This window comes from Carcharodon carcharias, chromosome 2 (genome assembly GCF_017639515.1).
Source record: "Carcharodon carcharias isolate sCarCar2 chromosome 2, sCarCar2.pri, whole genome shotgun sequence".
NCBI lineage: Eukaryota > Metazoa > Chordata > Chondrichthyes > Lamniformes > Lamnidae > Carcharodon > Carcharodon carcharias.
Window position 1 is genome coordinate 205757663 of NC_054468.1, and position 16285 is coordinate 205773947.

The 16285-nt window shown below is 41.4% G+C and overlaps 1 protein-coding gene across 9 annotated transcripts in view; it reads left to right on the forward strand.

The window, feature by feature from the left end:
* The window catches only part of LOC121272215 (tetratricopeptide repeat protein 7A-like), a 319628-nt gene that overhangs the window by 205996 nt on the left and 97347 nt on the right, over window positions 1–16285 (forward strand). For 8 of the 9 annotated variants that reach the window (XM_041178745.1, XM_041178758.1, XM_041178751.1 and 5 more), the window contains 2 exons: window positions 8011–8156; window positions 14656–14790. In XM_041178745.1, the coding sequence (XP_041034679.1) occupies window positions 8011–8156; window positions 14656–14790 (281 nt within the window). The remainder of the gene's footprint in view (window positions 1–8010; window positions 8157–14655; window positions 14791–16285) is intronic. The other variant, XM_041178766.1, reaches the window with a different exon arrangement.

The following is a 16285-nucleotide window of genomic DNA, read 5'->3' on the forward strand; positions in this document are numbered from 1 at the left end:
ACACCGAAAAACTCAGCGCTGCCGGGATGGGGATGGGGGTGGAAGGAGGTCGGGCAATGACATTAACAAGGGCATGGGCGAGCGCTGAGAGAAAGCTCCCTGAAGGCAGAGAGTTGCCTCAGGCAGCTGCAGACCCAATAACCATGAAATAAAGTTTTGAAAACCAGAAAAAAAATCCCCAAGCATCATATAGATGATAAAAATGCTGTCCACTGATTTAAAAAAAATGTTATTTAATAAAGGAAACTTCATCCTGCCCTTGGATGAGGTTTGATGAAAAATGCAAAGCCCGCCTTGCGGATTCTCCCGCCCGCCAATTGTAAGGTTGGACGGGCCACAAAAAATCAGAGACAATTGCACCATTAATGGGTTTAATTGCTCTCTTAGTTGTTGGCGGGTGCACTTCTGACTTTTGCGCATGCTCTCTGAGCGAAATATCGTGTGAACATGGGATGATGTCTGGACGCTCGCCCGATGTCTCCTCACGCTATTTTGTGCCCAGTTGGGTCGGGCACGTGCCCACCTGCGAGGCATAAAATTCTGCCAGATGATATTTTGCCCTACAAGTTTTGGAAGTATGAGAGGGAAACATCACAACAGTTTCTACAGAGCACCTGGAATGTAGGCAAACAGGGCAAGAAAATGTATTTCCTTATCCAATCATGTAGATGGATTGTGAAATTAACAGTGCAAAGTCTGAACAAGAACCTAAGCTAGAATGGTGCATTCAATGTTGAATCAAGCATGGGAAAGATCAAATAAAGAGAGAGACTGAAAAAAGACAAAAAAAGAAAAAACATAAATTTAAAAGTTATCTCTAACAACCATTAAATCCTGAAGGAATGAAACTACACACTTATAATAGCTAATTTTCAGTACCAAAAAGGTTTTCCGACAGTAATTAACGCTTATTACGTCATTAAAAGAATAGTTAGACTTAAAATGGAAACAGAAAATGCTGGAAAAACTCAGCAGGTCTGACAGCATCTGTGGCGAGAGAAAAACAAAGTTAACGTTTTGAATCCGTATGACCCTTCTTCAAGTCTGTAGATTCGAAACATCAACTTTGTTTTTCTCTCTCCACAGATGCTGTCAGACCTGCTGAGTTTTTCCAGCATTTTCTGTTTTTGTTTCAGATTTCCAGCATTCGCAGTATTTTGTTTTTATCTTAGACTTAAAATGGCTTAGCTACACCTTTCTGTGGCGAGTTTACTTTGTTTCCACCATGCAATTATGACAACTTCACACCGTTCAATAATGTGAATGGGGAACCAAAAATATGAGGTTCTGTTTTTGCAAAGCTAGCAGTGGAGCAGAACATCTCCACCTGCAACTTTTGGATTTCTGTATTCAGTGGTGCACCTGCACCTGCCTGAATTTGCTGTGGAATTTGCACATAAATAATGGCAAGCACTCTTAACCTCACCATTACTTTGGCTGCAGTTTTTGTGCCAATATGTTTCACATTCTGGGAACCAAATCTGTCACAGTCATATCAGAAAGTTTACAGCAATTTATTTTTGTCATTGTGGATAGCTATCAAATTTAACATGTGAATCTCACCCTGACTCCAGATATCAGCATCGGAGACCACAGAACCTGTTTCTTTTCCAGAAGCCTTTGACTTTAGAAGGCAGTTTTAACTAAGGCAGAGGTTTTCAAACTTCTCTGCGAGGGGAATCCATGCAAATGTTGACACACTACCAGGAACGCCTGTTTTATCTTTCTAAAGAGAGTGTCAGCTACCTAAGTGATAACAGCACTATCACTGCAAGAAATACTTTTTATATTAATATTCAGCAACAGTGAGGGGGCCTTTAAAATTACATTCCTGTGGCTGGAAAGGACCTGCACAGTATAGAAATAAGAGGAGGAAAATCACTGCCTTGTTACTGCCATGTTCTCCTTGGACACTCCATCCTTTATTCACTTCTGCTGATCCCTGCTTCTAAGGAATATGGATAGTTCACTAATACTTCTTTTCCAAAGAAAGCCTTGATGTGTTGACCCACTAGCAAACATTCAGTCCCCTGTTTATAAGACAGGCAGTCATCTGTACAGGGCAATTAGTGATGACCATTCCCATCATCTTAGAAGTCAATTGCAAAGGCATTCCTTACAACACAATAAGCACGGCAGATATTTTGGACAGACTTTTCTCACCTGCTAAAGCGTGATGACCATATTCCTCTGTACTTAACATTTTAAAAGCTCTGCAAAGTAACTTTTTGTCTTTCTGATTCTGAGTGCATGGAACATCTAACACCTGTATTTAACTTTGGGCTTTTAAACTCCTTTGGAGGGGGATTGCAGGCATAAAATAGATAATTGACTGCTTATATTCTTGGATTTCTTAAAATGAGAGAACTTTGAAGTCTTTCCCTTCAAAGCAAACTGTTTTGTTGTGGTGGTGGTGGCAGCCTTGTGTCTCGTAGGATGGTAGTTTGCACTGTGGCAGTCAGCTCTGTATTAAGCATCGTTTGGTGTGGTACAGGAGCCCCCACTCTGGCATGGCAGTCTGCTGCATTTGCTGCAGATGAAGACATAAGCTAAGAAGGTGCATGATTTGCTGGCCTCTGTTTTCTCTTCTTGGCCAGCTGAGTTTTTTGTTTCTGCTTGCCTCTTCCAATGCCCTTCCAAACAGTCAGCCTTCAGAGATCACAACCATCAGTGACTGTCTCCCAGTTGTCAGTGTCAATGTCCGCCATCTTCATATCTCGCTTGCAGGTGTCCTTGTAGTGGATGTATGGACGCCCAGGAGGTAGTTATCCAGTGGTCAGTTCACTGTACAGAATGGATATATGGCTGTCTTCCATTTGATGCATGTAGCCAAGCCGTGCAAATGCTGTTGGCTTAGCAATGAATGTATGCTGATGAAATTAGCACACTCCAGGACCTCTGAGTTGGTGACTTTGTCCTGCCAAGAGATGCCAAGGATATGTCTGAGACAGCCAAGGTTTGAACTGTTCAGCCTTTTCCCCTGCCTAGCATATGTTATTCAGGTCTCACCACTATAGAAGAGTGCACTGAGGATACAGGGTTGGTAGACTAGCAGTTTAGTGTTCTCAGTCAGGTTGTTGTTGTTCCACATTCTCTTACTCAGATTAGATATAGCTGCAGCCTTTGTGATGCATGAGTTGATTTCACCATCAAGTGTCAGATTGCTAGTGATTGTGAAGCTATTAACAGCCTCCGGTCATATTGTCAATGTTGATAGAGGGCAGTATGGCAACAACCTAGACCATGACATTTGTCTTCCTGCTGCTGATGGTCAAACTCTTCAGGCATGAGAGAGTTTGTCCATTTGCCACCGTAAGTATTCCTTGATATGGAAGGTTCTTCTCATGTCTCTTGTTCATCCTTCAAGACGATGGTGACCATGTTTATCATCTGTGGTGTTTGCTAGGATTCTGGACTGCTAAGGTGACTGCTAAGGCCACTCAGAAGTTTCTGCTGCAAATAGGACAGAGTACCACAGATGATTGAGTTTTGGATGAGTTGCTGGCTCAGGATTTCCTCTCCTTGCGTTTTCTTTCTGCTTCTGGTATGCACTTGCTTTCGAAGAAGGCTGCAACTCTTTTTATTTGGTTGTGCCAAGTGCTGTGATCTCGGGTGAACTTCCTGGGTAAGTCAATATTAGAATGCCCAAGTGAAAACTTCAGAGTGTCCTTGTAGTGCTTCCTTTGACTACCATTACAGTGCATCCCAGGCGCAAGCTCTTCAGAGAAGATTTACTTTGGTGAGCATGTGTCAGACATTCTGGCTACATGACCAGCCCAACTCAGTTGTGATTTTCTTAGTATAATGTGGATGCTTGTCATGCCAGCTTGGGTGAGCACACTGTGTCTATTACTTTGTCCTGCTATCTGATCTTCAGAAGCTTCCAAAGGCAGCTCAAGTGAAAGTGGTTGAACTTTTTGGCATGATGCTGATGCACAGTCCAAGCCTCACATGCTTAGAGCAGAGTGGGTAAGATGATTGCACTACAGATTTTGTTTGGTAGACAGACTTCCCTTTGTTCCCAGACTGATGTCTGAAGTCTGCTGGAGGCAACCTTGCTTTGGCAATTCTCATATGTGTCACTTAACCAACATAGACAGCTCGAGAGAGTGTTCTGCCGAGATATGTGAACTTACCCACTGCTGACAGGTTCTGGTCATGGACTGAAACCTTGAGCTTGAGATAGGGCTTTCCCGGAGCAAGCTGGTACATTATTTCGGTTTCTTTCACATTGATCGTAAGGCCAAAGTTGTCGCATGCATTGGAGAACAAGTCCATGCTGCACTGAATATCCAGCTCTGAACTAATAGCTAGTGCACAGCCATCGACAAACAGGAAATTGCGAAGTATGTCCTTGGAGACCTTGGTCTTTCCCAGTTGTTGTCTCAGATTGAGCAGCTTTGTTTCCATGCGATATCTGATTTCAATGCTGGGATCACCATCATGGAAGGCATTGGACAGCATGGAGAAAAACATGCTGAGAGTTGGCATTAGGACATGGCCCTACTTAACTCCATTAATGACTGAGAATAGGTTAGAAGACTCACTATCATCCAGGACAGCGTGAGCATGCCAAATTTCTCCATCGCCTACCAATGGTCTTCGTGGCTGACTGTGTCAAAGGCCTTGGTCAGTGTAGAGGTCCACATTTCTTGCTATTTTCCTGGAGCTGTCAAACTGCAAACACCCTATCAGTGGTTTTCTTAAACTGCAGTGATGCTTTGGCAACAGATCCTGTTTGAGGTGTTGCACTAAGTGGTTCAGAGAGATTCTGGCGAAGATGTGAGATTCCCCTATGATTGTCACAAGATTGGTGAGTTCCTTTCCACTTGTGCAGGTGGGCAATGGAGGCATCTTTGTATTCTTACTGGATATTTCCTTGTTCCCACATAGACTGAAAGAGTTCAGTGAGCTACTGGACCAGGCGTTGACCTGCAGCCATGTAAATCTCAGCTGAGATTGCCTCAGTTCCTGGAGCTTTTCTTCTGCACAGAAGTTTTATTATTATTCGTCATTTCTAACAGTGTGGGAGGGTCATCAAGAGAGCAGTTGATGGCAACCTGTAGCCTGTTAATTGCTTCTTTATTGACGAATGAAGTCTGATTGAGGGTGTGGTTCAAGTGCTCTGCCCACCTTTCTAGAATTTGGGTTTTTTACTGTGAGCAGTGTTGATTCAGCGGCACCGAGGATTGGTGTTGAACTAGTAGACTGGGGCCCATAGTCAAATATCAGAGCAATGTAAACTCTCTTTGTCATCTGCATATGACTGAAGTGTGTCTGCTCTCTGATTCAGCTGAGTGCCTTGCATCTCTCTCAGCTTGGATTGGACAATCCCCCAGAAATTTCAGTCGACATTGTGCTTGGTTAGTGATGACTTATCAATGAGGTAGAGGCGATGTTTCTCCTCCAGTAGTTTCTGAATTATCTCATTGTTTTCATCAAACCAATCAATGCTTACATGAGGTAGGGCCAAGAGCCTCTAGAGCATTCGATACACTATCCCTGAAGGTTGCCCAGTCATCCCCAATGTAGTAAGTGTCCATTTTTGCTGTACACAGGCGATTCTCGAGTTTCTCTGAGAGAGATTCCTTCATGACTGCCTATTTGAGCCTTGAGACATTAAGATGCTTTTGGACGTTCATGTCCTGGGGGTGTCTAGGGGGATAGATCTTGATTTTTAGCTTGGCAATTATAGGACTGTGATCTTATGGAATGCTAGTAGGGCATTGTCAGTGTAGAACAACTCTCTGATGAGGACCTGGCTCACATTTGTTTTGGATCTCCAGCAAGTGAGGTTGAACAACTTTCTGTCAGTTCTGGTATTAAGTAGACACCCTTTGTAGATGACCTGAAGCACATGATGGTGGCAAAGGGAAGAATATTCCAAAGAGTGTCAGTGCCAGAATACAACCCTGTTTAACCCCACTGAAGATCGCAACTGGTTCTGATGTTTCCCCGTCATTGCTGACCATACCAATCATGTTGTCATGGAAAGAGGAAATTACATTAGGCAGCCAGTTTTCTCCAGCAGCTTAAAATAGGCTGCCTCTGCTCACACAATGGTTGAATGCTTTATTGAGATCAATGAAGATAATATATAGTGGTCTCCTTTGTCCATGGTATTTCCCTTGCAGCTGCCGGACTGAGATGATCACGTCAAATCTTCAAGTTCTGACACGACACTGGGATTCAGGGTAAATGCAGCCAGGATCTGTAGTTTGAAAAGGGAAACACGGGCAAATACTTTTCCCATGATGCTCAGCAGAGAGAGGCCTCGATTGTTGTTGCAATCGCTGCAATCACCCTTATTCTTGTACAAGATCACAATCTTTGCATCAAGCATATCCTGGGGCACTGCCCCCTCCCTTCAGCAGAGACAGAGAAGTTCATGAAGGTGCTGCAGGAGTGCCAATTTCCCATGGCAAGTGAGCCAATAGCTTTGCTAAGCTCCTGCACTGTGGGTTTGATACCCAGCTCTGGCATGACAGGCAGGCTTTCTGGTGTGTCTAGAGCATCCTTGGTTGACAGTGTTCTCCCTAGAGTATAACTCAAGGTAGCGTTTCATCCATCTCTCCAACTGTTTATTGCAGTCAGTTCCGAATGCCACTGTCTTTGTTTTCAGCGGATCTGTTTTCTTTGCTGATGAACCTGTTGCCTCTTTGATCCCTTCATACATGTCCCTAGCATTCCGTGTCAAAGGACATCTGGATTACGCATTGTCTAGCAGTCTGTTGGATTTTACTTTGACTGTTTCTTAGTGCATTCAGAGTATTCTCACTTGGATCTCTCTTGTAGGATTAATGGCTTCAGGTTCCATCACAGTGACATTAGCCATGAACTAGTGGGCAGTTTTCTGCTCTTGCTTCCTGTATGCTGAGAATGTGGGATTATAAGTGGTGTCTCAAGCCATGTTCTCCATTTTGCTTCTGCCCTCTTGTGTGGGAATGCCAGAGAGCACCATTCAATTGAGTTGAGGAACAATTGATTTTTATCTGGGTAGGTAGGATGGCTGATGTTGGTACACGGACAGCATTTCTGCTTTAAAATAAAAAACTTCAAGGGTTGCATCCTGACCCTGATGCATGCCAGGGAATGATCTGTATCACACTCAGTGCTGTAATAGCTGAGTGTATTGAGAATAATAGTTCAGAGAATCACGTCTGGTGATGATTAGATCCAGCTGGTGCCAATACCCTGATCTTGGATGTCTCCAGGACACCTTGTGGTATGGTTTGTTCTGACAGAAGATGTTAGTTGCACAAAGCTGTGGTAGCAGCAAAGCTTAAGTAGTCTCTCTCCGTTCTCATTTATCTTTCCCAGGCCATGATATCCAAGGCAGAAGAGCCAAGCCTCGTGGTCTGCACCCATTCTTGCATTGAAATCCCCAAGTAGGTAAAGATGTTCTGATTTAGGGATTCTGCTGATAGCAGTGTCAAGCTCCTCATAAAACTGGTTTTTAACCTATGTAGTGGCGCACAGCTTGGAGCATAGATACTTATGAGGTTAACTGGCCCTGTTTCAGTTGAGAGGCAGATGGAGAATTCATGCTTTGAACTATTTGATGGGGGGGTGGGTGGTTTCTATCATCAAGAGTAGTGAGCTCCTTACAGTGAAGGCTACACCTTGCTCATGCGTTTCTTCTGAACTCTTCCCCTGTCAGATAAACATGTAACGTTTTTGTTTCAGTGATCTGCTCTTGGCAAGCCTGGCCTCTTGTAGGGAAGCTTTGTCAATGTTCAGGTTAGCAATCATTCCCAATACCTTTTGCTATCCAGTGAACCTGGCTAACAGGTGCACATGAATGGATATAGTGTAAGGTTCAGTTGTGTGGTTTTTCTCTTTTTTCCCCCTCACCGGTAGTGGAATTAATGGTGCTCACACAAGAATGGCAACTTGGACAAGATATTGGAAGCCAGCAGGAAAGACGGTCCTATAAAGGAGAGTATTAAAAACAAAGAAAATGGCATCACGTTATCACCACTCTGATTCAATCTCTCCACTTTTTTGCAGTGACTGCGACAAAGATAGCAGTCTAGCTGAGGGAGTGCTGACCGAGAAAAGGAGCACTGTTCCAAGTAGTGTAGTTGAGGGCACAGCAGCTGAGAAGCGAAGCACTGTTCATCTCACTTTTCCTGATTTTCACGAGGCTGATTCAGGTAAGGAGGATGGAGAGATTTTATGATTAATTATATCTTTGAAAAACTTTTGAAAGCTCTACTCATGTATTTCAGCTACATATTTGTACATATGTAAATGTGTAGGGGATATGAAGCTAAGTGACTTCAGTTTAACTTTTATTGGTGAATGATGTGCTTTAAATAGACTTCACAAAGTCAAATATTAGTGGATCCTATACAGAATGGAAAAAAATTCCTAAGAGTTCTCTTTTGTTATTTAAATGCCCAAATTTTGAGCACTCTGATATTACGGTCAGCACTTAATTAAGGAACAAAAGTAATCTCGAGGCCTGAATACAATGGGTCATGCTGTTTCATAGGTGGCAGCAACCCAGGATATCTCAATCAAGAACTTGTTCTTGACATACAAACCTGTGCTGTGAATTTTGAAGAGCTGTTTGAACGTGAGGGTTGTCACAGCCAAACAGGATCCTCAATCTGCATCCGTACTTTCACTTTCCAAGAGAAGTCACCAGAGAGAGATAAAAGAGATGGAAGGAAAAAGTTGAAAAAATATTTATTAAATATCTCTAACAATAATTAAAATATGAAGAAACGAGACTCCACACTCGTAAAAGTTAATTTTCGGTGCCAGAGATGTTGTTTGGCAGTGATTAAGATTTACTGTGCAATTAAAAATATATTTGCATTGGAATGGAAAAGCCCCAACTTTTTCTGTCAAATTTAGTGTATATGTATCACTGATCTACAGCAACATCACATGTTTCCTTGTCTTTTATGCTGTGTCTCTTGACGTGATACTGGTAGCTTTCAGAGGAGCAGGCCAACTCAGACAGCAACTCCCGTTTTACTGTGATTTGTGGCCACAAGAAGTTGCTGTCCAATTCACTCTAATAATTGAACGCTGATATCCTTACCATTTTTAATGCAAAATCCAAACTATATGTTTCAGTAATGTAAGCATTTAAGCCCAATGAAGAAAGTGCAGTTTTGGCATGCTCATTTTTTTTATTCTTTCACGGGTTGGGGGGCCATGCTTATTGCCCATTCCTAGCTCATGTCCATAGAAGTGCAAAAATAGAAAAAGGCAAATTGTGTGGGATACTATAGATTGAAACATGTGATACAGTTTCATAATAGATATCAATTACACAAGTATTGACTGAATGAATTGGCACTTTACGAAATATTATGCACAGTATTTACTATATCATTTCAGATTGTTACTTTTTTGTTTTGAAGCCCTATTTACTTTTCTATCAGGGGATGCACTTACTTTCTTATTCCCAGTTTCTCCCATCATTGATTGTGCTTGGTACTTCTAACTTCCTACATCCGAGAGTGAGGATGATAATGCAGGCAGCCAATTAACAGATCACAGCTAATGCAGGGAACATGCAAGAGTGTCTCAGTGCAATTCCCCTGCCCAATTTTCCTTGTATTGCACCATCTCCTGTGCCAGCTGAGAGACAGCCTTTCCACACAGGGCCTTTCAGGGCCTTAATACACAGGGCCCTCAGTTGACAAGGAGGAATCAAACCCAAGTCTCTGTTCCATCACACATTCGTGGATGCTACAAAACATAGTACTACCCCAAACCACCTCAACTATGGCAGTAATTTTGCATTTTAACATGTAACATTGATCATGTTTTTTAATGATAGATAGAGAGGTCTGGTGGCATAGAACATATCTCCTAAATATTATGTCACTGAAGCTTGAGGATGTATGTTTCACTTGCAGATAGCAGTGTGATGAGTTTCTGGTGATGGAGGAGAAGCAACAGGTGGAATCAACCTGAAATGTTCCATTTTTCTTAATAGTAGAGTTGAAAGAGTTGTGGAGGCCCCACAGATCTTTAAACCTGGGAGGTGGGACCTGGATGTGGAAGTCCTGCCTCCATTCCAACAGATCCAATTTTGCCTTCAGGGAAAGGGAGCCGGACATGATTTACATAGCAGGAAACCTGAGTTCAGCAGGGCTATATGAACATAGTGCTGAGTTCAAACAGACCCTATTTTCATTGTTGCAAGGGCCTTAACCCACAGTGTGGGAGTCACAATTGATGGATGAGGTGTAAACATTCCTGAAGTGCAGATATAAGGTCTGTTTAAGTATCATGATCTGATTTTTTTTTAAAACGCTATCATAGCTATTAACTCAATGGATTATTATAAATGTGATAGTTCCTTTGTATCCCTGTACAGTGTACATTTTACATAAGGCCCAGCAGATTAACCTAATGTACTTTTCTACCTGTAATATCATGTACTTATGCTATTGCACCTCTGTGGCATTGTTGTTTCTTATTGCTTGTTGCAACTCTACTTGTGTACCTGTTCACCTGTAATACCAACAAATAAGAGAGATAAAGTATCTTGTGTATTAACAGATGGCCAGGAGATGCATTGCTCTCATCTGTAAAACTAAATTGAGATCATACAAAACTGTGGTTCACATCTGCACATCTGACCATCTGTTCTATATATGATGAAATCAGTCAGTTGAAATTTGCAGGATAACAAGCATGTGGGAGTTTGGTTTTGATATGCCTGTGGTTTGATAAAACTACCTTTTATTTAAAAAAAAAGTTAGAAATTAGCTTCCATAGAACCTGTTTGCTATAGCAAAACAGCTCGCACTTCAAAAACTTGAACTATCATTATCTACATTTCTGGACTTTTATAATAAGGTCATTAATATGCGTAAGTATAGTTTTAACAGTAACTGCATTGAGTTGAGCTAAAACAATATGCATTTGATTGCAGTGCCAGATTAGAACTAGAGCATTTTTGTCTCAAGACATCCAATGACAGTGATTCTCTCTGAATCTTCCTCCAAGGCTTATTATATTATGGGCTGGATTTTATGTGCCCAGCCCACCCACCAAACCGCCAAGAGATTCAAAGATGAGGGGTATGTAAAATTCAACCTCCCGGCTGCTTAACTGCCCGCCCTGACCTTTCTGAAATTTTACAGGGAGTACAGAGGATGTTGGGCAGCCTGCCTGCCCTTGGGCCTATTTGACCCTTAAAATGGCGAGTATTTTACCTGCAGTATTAGGGTGGCCCACACCATGTGGGAAGCCTGGCAGCTTTTCCTGCATGGGCTGGTATCAATAAAGTGGGGGCCTTCTTTGTGGGTCCCCTGGGCCCATTGGAGGCACCGCCCCACTCCCCCAAGGTCAATGCCTTTAAGCCTTTCCCTTGGCCTCTTGAACCTTGCCTCCTACCCACCTCATCTGCCCCCCCCCCCCCCCCCCCCCCCCCCCCCCCCGCCCCCACCCCCACCAACCTTGCCAAGACCCTTGACCCTGGACTTAACTGGGCTTCTCAGCGTTGGGGACTGCCTGTCCCAGCAGTGGCCACCACTCCGAGTCACCCTGAGAATGGGGTGGAAATCTTGCCTTAAAGCAGTTAGCACTGATCCCAGCATTAAATTGCTGCAGGGCAGCCAATAGGATCATGACGGCTTCCCCTAACTTTTTAGCTGGGGTGAGAGGTTGAGGATCACAGCGCTCTGGAAAATCCAACTGGATGTTCTATGTGATCACATAAAGTGAATATAAAGAAATTTCACAACAACAATGCCCCTCAGGAATTATAAGATGCCTTAATTTTGTGTACACATATATATGTAGTGATGACCTTTGATCAGGAAGCAGTACAGTAAGGGGAATTTGTAATTCCTTTGAAATGTCTGTGGAATTTGTAATTGTTCTTAGAAATGTTTAAGGGGACTTTTAAGAGTTTGCATCAATTGGAAATTGTAATTTTCTTGGATAATAAACGTTTGCCCATGTGATGTGTCGACCCTTGAGCTGGAAACGGTACCAACAGGAAGGCAGTTAAGATGAAAGTAATTTGGCCAGACACACAGAAGGCAGGCAAAGAAGCCAATGCTGTAAAAAAAAAGAGAAGCTAGAGCAGAAGGTAATAAGCACACGGATGCAAGCAGAAAGAGAAAGCAGAGAGAAACAGAATGAGCAACACCGAATTCGTGTGAGGCAAAACCAGTAAAGCTCTCTAAGAAAATGTCAGATTTCTGTTTGGCAGTAAGAAGAAAAATTTCCCAAAGCTCTTGAGGAAGCGATGTATGAGCGAGCTAAAAGGGACTGAATCTAAAAAAGCGGCGCGAATAGCTCAGGCATGAGAAAGCATTTTTTGCATCAAAGAACTAGATTGTGAACCAGGTATTGTTGGTTGCAAAGGAACCCTAGGACTGATGTGACCTGTGTGAGGGTGCGTTCATAAACATGCGCCTTTTCAGTATTAACCATATATGGGGACCTTAGATAGAATGTCCCTGCCAGTGAACGCAATTCAAAGCCCGATCGACTGAGTTGGAAAGACTGTGAGATTACATGTGGTGCTATATTTGTGCAAGGAATGATGAGGGTGTTTGTGGTTGTGTAAGAAGTATCTTTCTTGCATCGTCGTTGTAAAGTGAAATTTATCTTTTTATTTGAAGTATCATTTACCTGTCAATTCATGTTAATTTGCATTGGTTCTGATTCATGTCAAAATCAAAACTACAGAAGTGGAATTTTGTTGCTAATTTCTCCATTCGGGGATCATTCAATAAATTTGTTTATCTTGGTTTTTAGGTCCTCGACAGGGATCGTAACAATATGCAGGATTAAGAATTGGTTTAATTTAATAAAATTAGGGCTTTTACTTTCACGTTAGTACTCGTCATGCCACAATCAATCGGCAAGGACAGTGTGCGTAACTAGTGACCTCTAAAGATATTGAGCTTTCTGTGACAATTTGTCGAGAGAGTTGGAATTGATAGCATTGACATAGGTTACATCTCTATCTAGGGAGAAGCATAGTAATTGTGTTTACTTCTCTGTATTTCTACTATTTAAAACATTGCATGCATCTGGACTTGGTCAAACACAATAAAAGGTTACTGTTTAACCCGTTCTTGTTTGTCAGATTCAAATTTTTTTCACAATTTACTGGAACTAATGGAGCTGGTCATGAATAATAGTAATCATAAAGTACTTGTATATTTTTGAAAGTGTGGCTCTCTCCCTGTTTACACATCCAGTCAGCACTATTCTCCACAGGACCCTGGCAGAAGATATACCCCCAATTCAGTGGCAGCTTCTCAGATGCAAAAAAAACGGTTTCTATTGCTACTGGGACAAAGCAAGTTGTCAACTTTAGGTTAATAATTGTAGCCATCAGAATCAGAAGCAGGATTTTGAAATGTAACAGTGTCTTTGAAGACCCAAATTATCTACCTGGTCTAACCGAACTGGGGGTAAGAGTGGAACTTATGTTTACAGGAGAATAAATAATGTGGATAGTATTCAATTTCAGTTCAGTGGCGATAGATATATACTTTCATATTTTGGGAGAAAAGAACAGACAATGGAAATAATCCCTAAAAAATCAAGGAGGTCCAAACCCTTAAAAACAAATTTTCAGGTGGAAAGTGAAATGAAATAAGGCTCTGCATTTGATATGCAGGAACATTAAATACAAAAGCAAAGAGATGATGATTCATCTGTACAAGACCACATTTGCTGTTTAGGGCATCTCTTTTTAGAAATGATGTTGAAACCATGGGAAAGGTGCTGCACAGTTTCGTTAGGATGATACTTGGATGAAAGATTGGATGACTTTGTAAGGTCGGGGGCATAGGTGGGGGGGGGGGGGAAACTAGAGCAGTTGACTTTGGAACAAAAAAAATTAGGAGATGATTTAATAGAAATTTTCAAAATTATCAAGGCAGATAATGAAAGGTTTCTCTACAGATCATTTGAATTGGTGCCAAAGGGCACAACTTTGAAAATATTAGAACTATAAAGGGGGAGGTTGGAAATTACATCATGTAAAGGGTTATAGAATGTGAAATATATTACAAGTTGCACCTGAAGCTGAGCCAATTGCACTTTTTGAAGCTAGAGAACCCAATTTTTATTTCTAAGAATGAAGTTGATTTTTTTCAAGAGTTTTAATGGATTCAACATACAATATATCCAATCACTGAAACAGCAATTAATGAATCAAATAGAATGCTAAACTGATTAGCCAGAAGTAATAAGTTAACATTAGAGGAAGATCATGCTTTAATTGTGCAGTACACAAATTCTATGTTTGGTTGTAATCATTGGGAGATGAGGAAGAGATTCAGACCTTGAATGAAGTTCAAAGACCCTGAAGCAGATCACTAGCACCAACTGACATTCTTATCAAGAGACTGTAGGAACCTGGGCATTCCAGCATGAAAAAAGATCAAAATGAACTACATGCCAAGGGAGTAATAAAAACATTAAATTGATGTCTAACTAGAGTTTTGAAGGCAATAGCCTTAGTCACCTGTGTTTAACTTCTGATTTTCTTTGAAAATTGTGCAATTTACACTCTTGGTTTGCACCCATAATGACAGGATAAAAGTCCCTTACCTGCACTCAAAGCACATGGGCTATCTAATTTTAAACTACCTTTACTTGTTGGCCTTTAATTAGAAATACTCAAAACAAAATTCTTAATCTCTCCCTCAGGTTCTCTGCATGTCCCATCAGTTGCCGCTTCCCGAATCGAACTGGCCATGTCTGATGAGTCTGCACATAGCATCACTGTAAAACATGCCCCAAAGCAGCTGTCCGTCCTTCTGGAGCAAGTTTGGCTGCAGGCAGGTATGTGTGCAGATATTTCATTTGTTGTGGAACATGTTCAGTAACACAATTTACTGAATATTATAGCTTTCTACATTGCAACAGTGACTACACTTCAAATTGTGGTACTTTAACTGTAAAAAGCTTTGGAAAGCCCTGAATTCATGAGAAGTGTTGTGCAGATGCAAGTCTTTCTTTCCTTTTCCACCACCTGTGTGGTCCCATCACAAAACTGAACAACATAGGTCACTTCATATTCAGTCACAAAAGTTGCCATTTGCATGACTGCAGTCTTGGAACCACAACTTGCCTTATTAGTAGATTAATATCAAAAACAAAGTGCTGTAAAACATTCTCTCTGCCCTTGAATCATAACTGCAATATAAAGTGTAGTACCCAAGTTCTTCCTTGCCATATTGAATCTCCAGTGAACAGATATTTTTATATGTGATGATGTAGAAGAGTTTACAAAATGAACAAACTTTAATGAGTGAGGGGAATAAGAACTTTTCCTCTGCAGATGTTTGACAGCTTTGTCAGTTTGGTTTATATTCTTTAAAAACTGTTAGTGGTTAGAAAAGCCTTCAACTGTAAACTGTTTAGATGTTAAAATAAGTATATGAAAACCTGGGCTGAGGGTTGGCAATCACTTTCCTGAATAATGTTTTTTTGCACTCCTATAAACTGCATTTTAAAATGGGCAGAGTGCAGAAAGAAACTGGAGTAATCAGGAACTTAATCATTCATAAAATGAACCACTATGTCACTGCATGTGAGTGTAAGAGGTATTATCTTATTGTCATTTTCTAATAACCCACCCAACAAACCCACCAATATTAGGATCCTCAATTATTAAAGGATTGATTAGCTATAGAATAACAAATATGATCCTTTGTTGGTAATTTTCTAAATATAAAAAATATGCGAGAGATGGTAGTAAGGTAGAGCTGGGCGTCATTATGTTTTTGGATGATGTTGCCAAGGGACAGCATGTAGATGAGAAATAGGAGCGGGTGAAGAATATATCCTTGGGGAACACCATAGGTAACAATGCAGGAGCAGGAAGAAAAGCTATTGCAGGTAATTCACCGGCTGTGATGTAACAGATAATAATGGTAAGCGGAATCCGACCTAGCTGGACAATGATGGAGAAGCATTAGAGGAAGATGATGTAGTCAGCTATGTCACAGGCTGCAGACAGGTTGAGAAGAATGAGGAGGAATAATTTACCATGATCACAATCACATATGATGTCGTTTGTGACTTTCATAAAAGCCGTTATGGTACTGTGGTAGGATTGGAAATCTGATTGTTGTTCCAGGAGAAATGAGCACGTATCTAGGAAGTAGCATCACATTCAAGGACTTTGGAAAGGAATGAGAAATTCGAGATGGGGCAATAGTTTGCAAGGACATCTTGGTGACAAAGTCCGTGAGCTTCTTGTACTTGTTGTGAGGTTGTAACAGCATTGCGGGCGTAACTACACAACATAGACTGCAGCAGGTCAAGAAGGCAG